Source organism: Phyllostomus hastatus, unplaced genomic scaffold, assembly GCF_019186645.2.
Source record: "Phyllostomus hastatus isolate PE091 unplaced genomic scaffold, TTU_PhHast_1.1 phas_contig_551, whole genome shotgun sequence".
Taxonomy (NCBI): domain Eukaryota; kingdom Metazoa; phylum Chordata; class Mammalia; order Chiroptera; family Phyllostomidae; genus Phyllostomus; species Phyllostomus hastatus.
Window position 1 is genome coordinate 5802710 of NW_025333909.1, and position 11131 is coordinate 5813840.

At 42.3% G+C, this 11131-nt stretch overlaps 1 protein-coding gene across 1 annotated transcript in view; it reads left to right on the forward strand.

The window, feature by feature from the left end:
• Window positions 1-5299, forward strand: part of ATP7A (ATPase copper transporting alpha) — a 102623-nt gene extending 97324 nt beyond the window's left edge. Inside the window, exons 22-23 of the mRNA XM_045847397.1 lie at window positions 401-503; window positions 868-5299. Coding sequence (XP_045703353.1) covers window positions 401-503; window positions 868-1147 — 383 coding nt within the window. The 3' untranslated portion in view covers window positions 1148-5299. The remainder of the gene's footprint in view (window positions 1-400; window positions 504-867) is intronic.
• The last annotated feature ends 5832 nt before the right edge of the window (window positions 5300-11131 follow it).

The window sequence follows — 11131 nt, forward strand, 5'->3', positions numbered from 1 at the left end:
TCATATGAGCAAATATTAACATGTCTGTCAAAACCAAGTGTGAATGAGTTGTTGGAACATGAACTCTCATTTCCTGTCGATGGTACTGTGATCTGGTACGACCGCCTGGGGGAACAAGCTAGGAACGTCCACCGGAAGCCGAACATGTGTCCATGTTATAAGCCAGCAGCGTGCCCTGTAGGTATGTGCTCTGGGCGGATTCTCAGACGCGTGCCCCGGGAGACATTCTCGAGAATGTTCACAGCAGCGCTGTGCTAGTGGAAAATCGGCGGCCACATACATCTGCAGCGACAGGAAGCTAAATTCCAAACAAGGAAATGATCTGTAAATAAGCACTGGAAGCCACATCAGGGATCCGCGTAGTAGCATCTGCCCTACCTGACCGACCCTTGTTTCCTAGGAGTGTTTATGCCCATCGGTTTGGTTCTGCAGCCCTGGATGGGGTCCGCTGCGATGGCCGCTTCATCCGTCTCGGTAGTACTGTCTTCTCTCTTCCTGAAACTGTAAGTACGATGGCTTGCTCACGTTCCTATTTTATATCCCTTTTATCGTCCACAGTCTGTCTTGGTGGGTTTTGTTCGTATATGTTGATCCATGATAAGCCCCAAATGCCTTAATGCAAATGTTAGCTACGTAATTATCACATTGCAAGCACAAAGACCAAGCAGGGTAAAACCGAGCACGTGGGCTCTGAGAGGCGGGGCTACTGATCACGTGACTACACGTGGGCCGCCTTTCGAGCTGCTTTCCTAGCAGGGACGCCTTTGCGCATTTCATCCCGGGCAGATCTCCTTTCAGTTTTGGATGTAACAGGCACCTAGTTCACATGTGGTTATTTCAAACCAGCGTGCTCTTGCCTGTGTCCAGGTACAGGAAACCAACCTACGAGAATTACGAACTGCGTGCCCGAAGCCCGATGGGACAGAAAAGCCCTTCGGAAGTCAGCGTTCACATCGGAATAGATGACACCTCAAGAAATTCGCCGAAACTGGGTTTGCTGCACCGCATTGTGAATTACAGCAGAGCCTCCATCAACTCCCTGCGCTCGGATAAACGGTCCCTAACCAGCATCGCCACCAGTGAACCCGACAAGCACTCACTCTTGGTGGGAGATTACAGGGAAGACGACGATGACACGGCGTTGTAACAGGCCAGGCCGCAGGGGGCAGCCCCTTGAGCGCCTGTCCGCCTGTCGGTGTGTGCACTGACTCGCCACTCACCGCCGTCACCTTCGCCTTGCAAAATATTGAGGAAGGACTTGGTGTTGGTCTCGTGCTCTTATACTAGGGATTTTATTGGCATTGCATTTTTCCCGATGGTAACAACATCCTTTTCAGGGCATCGGCACTCTGAACCCAGCTTTATTTAGAGTGAATTTCCAATCTCTTGTTTTGTTTTCCCTAGCAAGAGGTAAAGTGAGCCAGTGAGCTTTACAGCAAGCCAGCAAGCCCTACCATTGAAGATTGCCAAACTGTTGCTGAAGTGATAGATCATTCGTTTTCGCTGATGAAAAAAAAAAAAAACTGAAGGAAACGGTAGTTAAGTATTTGAAGATTTCAGAGTACGATCCTGAGGAACTTCTCGAGCCCTGATCCCTGCCTGATGGGGGAACTGTGGCTTTCAGAGCATTGTATAAAGCATCTAGTTTTAGAAAGAAAACAGTAGAAACTGTTTAAACATAGATGTGCCTTAATTAGTACTGGCTTGATTCCCCCCCCCCCCGCCCCGCCCCGCCTTATTCTCCCTGCACCTACGTCCTTGCAGTTGCTTTCGTAGATGACCCAGTGTGTTTTCTTTTGTAGTTTCCTTTGAGGACGCTAAGCGTGGGTGGTTGTTTCATTGATAAAAATAACTGACCATTTTCCCAATATCTTGTTCCTTTCTTTATCTTGTAGTTCAAACGTCCTTAAAGGTAGCATGCCCTGCTTCTCATCTTTCCGTTGTAAAAAGCATAGCAGATTCTTCCCGCAGTGACTCCCGAGCTTGGTGAAAGCTTTCCGTTCACTCCTCAAGTTCAGTGCTAGGTGGTTCTGTCCGCATCGGTGCCCAAACTGAAGATTTTGAGCCTCTTCCACAGTTGTTGTTTTCAAAGATCAAAGATTTGTCAAAGATTTTTTTTAAACCATGTTCAACATATACGGGTCATACAATTACCTGGACTCACTAAATTTGTCCCCCCCCCCCTTTTTTTTATAAGACCTTAGCTGGTAGATATCATGTAATAGATTTTAATTGTCTTTTAGTGTTTTAGGGAACCCCTCAAAATGACTTTAAAGTAATGCTATTACACAAAACTGCTTTTACCAAAAATACAATGAATTGTAATACCGCAATGAGAATTTCCCTAGGTTGTGATATACCTTTCAGGCAAATGTGTACTTTTCCCTAGTTGAAAACATTTGCACTCGCTAATTAGTTAGTATGATTGGCAAATTCAGGGGCTTGTTCTCATTGCCGTATAAATTTAGAAATTCCCCTGCAAGTGCCTGGGAATAATACACTACTGGCCAGAGATCTGGTACTTGTCTCACTATTGAAATTCCCTTGTTAACTGTGAGATGGATTTCATATGTGGAATACATAAGTGAAGAGAACACATAAATGAATTTCCAATGTTTTGTTCCCACTGCCATAATGTAAAGCTGCTAGCACAGTGCCTGGCACATGCTGTTGGTAATCAGTACATGTTCTTTTCTCTGCTTGAGGTCAGTAATAACGATTAAAAATCATTTTGATAGGACAGAGTCTGCCATCAGGTGGGAGTGGGGGATGGGTGTCTTCCCAGCCTACTTCCTGTTACCTTTACACACGCGCGTGCATGCGCACGCGCGCGCGCACACACACACACAAGAAGTTTACAACATTATTCCATGCTGTCTTTGTAGATTTGGAAAAGATCTCATTTTTATCTCAGCTATTTTAGAGAGAGCTGAAACTTCATGAAGGTGCTATTAATCTAGAAAGGCAAACCCATTGTAATGAAGTGTGAATGAGTTTGTAGTCTAGGCCTTTCCTTAGACCAACGCCTATGCTACCTTCCATGCTGCTGGTTTGAGTTTCAACATTTTCTACCTTTCATTCCAATGGCCTATCTTACCTAGAAGAAACACTTAATATGACAGGTGTATATTGGAGTTTTCAAAAAAGAAGCCCACCTCTCTCTCTCTCTCTCTCTCTCTCTCTCTCTCTCTCTCTCTCTCTCTCTCTCTCTCTCTCTCTCTCTCTCTCTCTCTCTCTCTCTCTCTCTCAAGCACTTGAATATAGCTAGTTCCCGCTGTCATTGTTCTGTGTGTGTTTGAGCTGTGCTCTTGAGCCCCACCTGCCAAGGGACCCAAGTCACAGGACTGTGCAAGGAGCAGCCTATAGTCTGGGGGAAATTAAGGATCGCATTTCAGCCCTTACTACCAGAGCAGAAGACATGCTCTCTTTAGAAAGAATCCATCTTTCAATGTCTGTAGGCATCTTTGAATTGTCTCCCACAAGTCTTGTTTGCAGTCTTGAACTCCCGTGAGCTTCCCAGAGCGGCTGTATTCACGGGAGAGAGAGGCAGTACATGGAGGGGACCCAAAACGTGGCTTTCAGTTAGTTGTAACTTGCGTTAAATAACTAGTTGCTGGTGAGAACAAAGTTTATTTATTAATGTGTCTATGTCTATTCATATTCAGATATAAACACACACACACATATACACACACATTACCATATAGAAAGAAACTAAATTGACAGTGGTCCCGCTTTACCCACATGGAACATGTTCGCAGACCCCCATAGATGCCTGAAACCGTGGATAACACTGAACGCTACATGGACTATGCTTTTCCCTATCATACATCCTTTTCACTTAAACAAAGCACTTTATGGTTTCTCTTGGGCATATCTGAATTGCCAGCGTCTCTACTCTTGTACTTTGGGGCCGTTATTGAGTAAAATGAGGGCAACTGGAACACAAGCACTGTGATACTATGACCGTCAATCTGATACATGACACGACTACTAAGGGACTCGCCGGTGGGGAGCGGATACAGCGTGGAGATGCGGGCCAGAGGGATGATTCGGGTCTCGGGTTGGACGGACTGGGGCAGCGTGCGATTTCATCGTGGTACTCAGAATGGCACGCAATTGAAAACTTATGAATTGTCTCTTTTTTTCTTGGAATTTTTCATTGAGGATTTTCCGACCACAATTGACTGTAGATAAGTGATAGGGGCAAGTAAAACCGCAGGTACGTAGGGACTACTGTGTATTTGAATTTGATATTTGAGGTTCTTTATTTGTTATTCGGTTATCATTCTTCTGTATTCACTCAGCAACCATGTCCTCAGGCTGACGTGAACAGGATGTTTTGATATTCAGTGCTTATTCAGACTCAACTACGGGCACATTTTCTCTTAAATATCCAAAGATGCCTTTTGAACTTCAAAGGTTAAAACACACCTAAAGTATTTAGTGTTGTAGTCTACAGAAGTGTGGTTGTCATTTGTGAAACTAGAAATGTTATTTTTCCTAGTTTAGTATCAACAGTTTAGTGTTAAATTTGATGCCTTGTGAACAAACACTTTTATATTGTGCTGTAACTTTTTACAAATTATTTTGTTCAGAATGCTTAAATAACACTGTAGACAGATGTTTCCAAAAATTTAAGCGTGCATATCTTTCATGTACACAGCTTAAAATCAAGAATGTATGTTCTTAGAGAATTTTTTCCATTACTTATGGATCTTGCTTTAAAAATGTTTTTCTTAATATTTATTTTACTCTGTTGTTGTTTTCTGTGGCTGAGGCATCTGGTTACTGGTTATTTTAACAAGAATAAAAACATCCCTGGAATCACTCCCTTTGGATTTTTTGGTGGTTTAATTCTTACTTTTCTATCATTAAAAATATTATTTTACCAAATATAAAAAGATATAAATCCATGCCAAATGATTAGCTGTTTTGACACTAAATGTCTATAGTCCTTCGGGAAGTTTATCTGGCGTGAGTAGCCAGATAAAGCACACAAGCAAGAATTCTTGTTCTTCATTTAAAACAGATTCCATAAGGGCATCGATAATAAATGCCTTTTGTAGCCAAAACCAGGCGTCTCAACCTTACATTTTTTTGGTTCAAGAAATGTTTAACTGAACATTGTTAAACATTGATTGTTTGCTACCCAAACAGCAGTGGGCGATGTTGTGCAATAATCATGTACTAGAGTCAAGTTATTGAGTAGTTCGTTTTTCCATAAGCATGTAATTGATCATATTTTGATTTGCCAAGGATGTGCCTTCAACTTTATAATTATAGTATTGTAAAAAAATTGTTTTTGTCAGTGTCTCGTTTGTTAAATCATCCAGCTCCTCTACCAGCACTTTCAAACTATCCTTTTTAGTGTTTTTTTTTTTGTTTTTTTTTCACTGTTAACAATGAGACAGGATTAGAGGGAGCACCATTTATTCACTGAGAGTGGGAGGGAAGAAATCTATTTTCCTTCAGACTCCACTTGGGTATCATTTTGTGAAGATGAGAATCCAAGACAGGAAGGTAATTGTCCTTTTGATAGGCAGTCTACCGCACAGGTGGCAAACAAGGCCCGAGGGCCAAGTCCAGCCCTCCACCTTGTTTTATCCGGCCCGGCACCTTGTGTCTACCCAGCAGCAGCATCGAGCTCTCGCTTAACTGTTCAGGAGTAGTCACATGTACACAGTCCTAATGTTACATTTGACCCTTTGAAGGCAGCCACGAGGCTGATGTGGCCCCCGGTGACAATGAGTTTGACACCCCTGCTATAAAGCAATGAAGTGTGATGCTACAAAGAACATTTATGCACTTTATTATGTACCTAAAATGATAAAATGTATTCATTTTGTCAGATCCTTTTTTTAAATCAGTCGCAACTCCCCTTGCCCCCTTTCCTGAGTCTGACATGAGACCATCCACTTTCCAAGTCTGCACTACTGGACAAATATCTGGAAGGAGAAAGGAAAAAGCAGATTTACAATTGATTTGCTTATGGTACTGTGACAACAGCTTTTGGGAACAGGAGGAACATGGGACATGGCCAATTCTTGAGTTGTCCCCTACCGTATTCACAGGCAGGGAAAGTGTCATTACATGGTCTTCTGAGAACAGTATCAAAGTATGGCATTTCTTATAAGTAATGCATTTTTGTTATTTTTCATGAGAAAATATGGGAAGGCGTAACAAAATTATAGAACATATGTTTAGAAGTCAGCAAGTATTCTCAGTGATGAATCATAATTCTATTCTCCATAACTGGTGATTGATTTAGGAGGCGGCGTGTGATGCAGTTCTGAACAATGAGACGAGGTGGATTCTCCTTGGGGCTTCTGGAAAAGTTTCCCTTTTTTTTTTTTAATTTTTTAAAAGATTTATTTATTTATTTTTAGAGAGGGAAGGGAGGGAGAAAGAGAGAGAGAGAGGGAAACATTAATGTGCGGTTGCTGGGGGCCGTGGCCTGCAACCCAGGCATGTGCCCTGGCTGAGAATCAAACCTGCGACACTTTGGTTCGCAGCCCGCGCTCAATCCACTGAGCTATGCCAGCCAGGGCAAAGTTTCCCTTTTAAAAAAAAAAATATCTATCTTTAGAGAGAAAGGAAGGGGGAGAAAGAGTGGGAGGGAAACATCAATGTGTGTGTGGTTGCCTCTCATGTGCCCCCTACTGGGGACCTGGGCCACAACCCAGGCATGTGCCCTGGCTGGGAATTGAACCAGCAACCTTTCGGTTTGCAGGCTGGCACTCAATCCACTGAGCCACACCAGACGGAGCTGTTTCTTCACTCTTAAAAAGTGGCACAAGTGAAATATCCCACTATATACCTATTTAAACCATCCAAGTTTGCTGGCAAAGATATGGAGCAACTGGAATCTCCTATATTACGGGTGGAAATCTAAAATGGCATAGCCAATGCGGAGAAAAGTTTGGCCAGTTCTTGTATACATACACTTGCCATATGACCCAGTGATCACACTCCTAGGCATTTACACTAGATCAAGGTTTCTCAGCCTTGACACTGTTGACATTTCGGGCCAGCTAATTCCTGGTTGCGAGGAGCTGTCCTATATGCATTGTAGGATGTTTAGCAGCGTCCCTGGCGGACGCATCCAGTAGATGGCAGTAGTAGTGCCCCCACGGCCCAAGTCGAGACAATTAAAATGTCTCCAGACATTGCCAAATACTCTCTGGGGGCAAAAGAGTCCTTGGTTGAGATACACAACTATAGAAAAATGAAACTTACGTTCATGCAAAAACTTATTCCCAAGTACTTCTAGGGGTTCTATTCGTAATTGCCGAGAACAAGGAACAACCCAAGTGTCTTTCAACTGGCAAATGAGTAAGCAAGCAGTGCTAAACCCATACCATGGAATACTACTCTGCAATAAGCGAGAAAGAGCCATTAATATACACAAAAAATTTATTGGATCTGAAACACAATATGCTGAGTGAAAGAAGTCAGTCTCAAAATTTTACAGACTGTGACTCTGTTTAGATAATGTTTTTTTATGTTACAGTTTACATTCAATATTGTTTTGTATTAGTTTGAGATATACAGCATAGTGGTCGGACAATCATATACTTTGCAAAGTGGTCCCCCTGATATTTCCAGTACCCAGCTGGCACCGTACATAGTTATTACAGTATTATTGACCGCATTCCCTATGCTGTGCTTTCCATCCCAGTGACGACTCTGTAGCTGCCAGTCTGTACTTCTCAATCCCTTCACCTGTTTCACCCCGTCCCCTCAACCCCCTCCACTCTGGCAACCAGCAGTCTGTTCTCTGTGTCTATGAGTCTGTTTCTGTTTTGTTTCTTTTGCTCTTTGGATTCCACATATGAGTGAGATCATATGTTATTTGTCTCTCACCACCTGGCTTATTTCACTTAGCATAATGCTCTCCAGGTCCATCCATGCTGTTGCAGAGGGTGAGATTCAATTCTATGACTGAATAATATTCCATTATATATATATATATATATATATATATATATATATATATATATATATATATATATATATATATATATGTTCAACAATGCTTTTATCCACTCCTTAGATGGCATTTTTTTTAGATTTTATTTATTTATTTTTAGAGAGGGAAGGGAGGGAGAGAGAGAGAGAGAGAGAGAGAGAGAGAGAGAGAGAGAAACATTAATGTGCGGTTGCTGGGGGCCATGGCCTGCAACCCAGGCATGTGCCCTGACTGGGAATCGAACCTGCGATGCTTTGGTTCGCAGCCCGTGCTCAATCCACTGAGCTATGCCAGCCAGGGAAGATGGCATTTTTCAAAAGACAGACTTATAACAACAGAAGGCAGATCAGTGGTTTCCTCAAGGCTTTGGGGGGGGCGTGAGAAAACCCTTCTGTGTATTGATTATGGCAGTGTGTTTACATGTATTAAAGCTTATGGAACTGTACACCAAAAGAGTCAATTTTATTGTATGCCCCCTTAAAAGGTATTTTTTTAAAATAAGAGGGTTAAAAAAAGACAAGATTTTTGAATGTTATTAAATGAGGATATGATTCCCAGAGCTGCTATAGCTGTCTCGCCCTTGCTGGTGTCGGCAATAATCAACTTTGGAACCGCCCCTCTCAGGACTTTTTGCCATGTGAGATGGATAGTACATTTATTTCCCTTACCCTTAAAGCCACTTCCGGTTTGGTTTGCTATCACTTGGCACTAAAAGGCATCCCCTTACAAGTAGAGGTTAGGTGTTATTCTTCATCAACATGTTAACATTTCATTTGGTCTTGAAAAGTAAACATTGAACTTCTAACATATTAAAATAATTAAATGCAATATTGATGGAGAACAATCCAGAAGGTTTTCTTTTAATGAACATGACCACCATGATAGAACCTTCATACCCTTCATATCAGTGCAGCTTTTTATATTCCCCTGGCTCCTACAGATACCCCGTGAGTAAGACAGACATCATTTATCCCATTTTTCAGTTGAGTACAGAGTGTGCAAGTGAGTGATAGGTAACATGTTTATGGTCCATACCTGAACACAAAAGGCTAAGCAATGGTTTCAACTTTATTGTAGGGATGTGTCAGAAGGAACAGTTTTGACTAGAGGAGGCTGTTTGTACCCTCCAACTTAAGCTACAATATGCAGGAAGAAAGGAATAAAAATGTTATTTAAGAGTGTAATAATAAAGCCCTGGCTGGCATAGCTCAGTGGATTGAGCGCGGGCTGCAAACCAAAGGGTTGTCAGTTTGATTCCAAGTCAGGGCGCACGCCTGGGTTGCAGGCAAGATCCCCATTGGGGGCCATGTGAGAGGCAACCACACATTGATGTTTCTCTTCCTCTCTTTCTCCCTCCCTTCCCTCTCTAAAAATAAATAAAAAATCTTTTAAAAAAAAGAGTGTAATAAAGACAAGAAAATCAATTCTGAACTGCTAGACCTACCGAATAGGTAGGAAGTGACTTTCTGAAGAGGCTGTCACTTTCCTGGGTTCGTGAAAAGAACATAGAGGATGATGCGAAGATACCAGCAGGTACTAGGATATTCATTGCCGACAAGGTGGGTGGTCCACTTTTTTAAAGATACAGACACAGATTATGTGTAGGTCTGATTTGGTGACTCAGTGTGAAGGTACTTAATGCCACTGAGTTGTATGCTTAAAATGCTTAAGAGGGCGAATTTCATGTTACATACATTGTACCACAATGTTTCAAAAGACAAAAGAAAACAGGATTTGATTTTCTGGATTACGTCTAATAACTCAAGACTGATAAACCCTAGGCATCTTACAAAGAACATCTTTTTTTTTTTTTTTAAAGATTTTATTTATTTATTTTTAGAGAGGGAAGGGAGGGAGAGAGAGAGAGAGAGAAAGAGAGAAACATCAATGTGAGGTTGCTGGGGGTTCTGGCCTGCAACCCAGGAATGTACCCTGGCTGGGAATCGAACCTGGGACACTTTGGTTCCCAGCCCGTGCTCAATCCACTGAGCTACGCCAGCCAGGGCTTAAGAACATCTTTTTATTTACTTATTTATTTTGTCCTCACCTGAGGATGTTTCCATTGATTCTAGAGACAGAAATAAATATGGATGTGAGAGAAATGTTGATCAGTTGCCTCCTGTATGGACCCCTACAAGGGGTGGAACCCACAACCTAGGTATGTGCCCTGACCAGGGATCGAACCTGTGACCCTTCAGTTTATGGGAATTAATGCTTCCACCAACTGAGCCACACCAGCCAAGGCTAGTAGCAAGGTAATTTTAGGACTATATAAATGTAACTACTCCTTAACTGTTAAGGGGTTGAAATTACATTTGGCCCTTTGAAGGCAACCACAAGGCTGATGTGGCCCCCGGTGAAAATGAGTTTGACACCCCTACTTTATAGGCTATTTGCCTGATAGTGCTTGTGTAATTCAGAGAGCATCCAGACCAGCAGTGTGGTATGTTTTCCCACAAAACAGCACTTATTAGCACCATGAATTTCTTCTATAAGTTACTTACATGATGAGCCAGAGATAGTCTTTACCCTTGCCTTCCTTGCAACTCAGTTGAGAGAACTGGTCATACATGGTTTCTGGAAAGAAATATGTAAAGACTACATCTCTGAGCAGCCCGGAAGGGGAGGATACCTTGCTGGTAGCCTTATAAAGACCTTTCTATTAGGAAAAATCTCCTGGGATTAGTACTCCCAGAAAGATGAATGAAGAGAATGTTTCAGGAGTGGTGTCACTTAGTGTGACTTTCTGTTTAAATTTCTTTCCTGCTTTTGCAAATTGTCTCAGCTAAAATAATTTTTTAAGAAATTTTTTAAAGATTTTATTTATTTATTTCTTAGAGAGGGAAGGGAGGGAGAAAGAGAGAGAGAGAGAGAGAAACATCAATGTGTGGTTGCTGGGGGTCGTGGCCTGCAACCCAGGCATGTCCCCTGACTGGGAATCGAACCTGTGATGCTTTGGTTTGCAACCTGCACTCAATCCACTGAGCTACGCCAGCCAGGAAAATAAATAATATTTTTAAAGGCAGATGCCTCACAGCACATCCAGAGAGTTCAGAAGAAGAGGAGACACTCACTCAATGCGGCAGCAGAAAGGACACAGGCTCGAGGGAAGCAACACAGGTGCTGGTGGGACAGAGATACCGTCACAGCTCTGTTCCT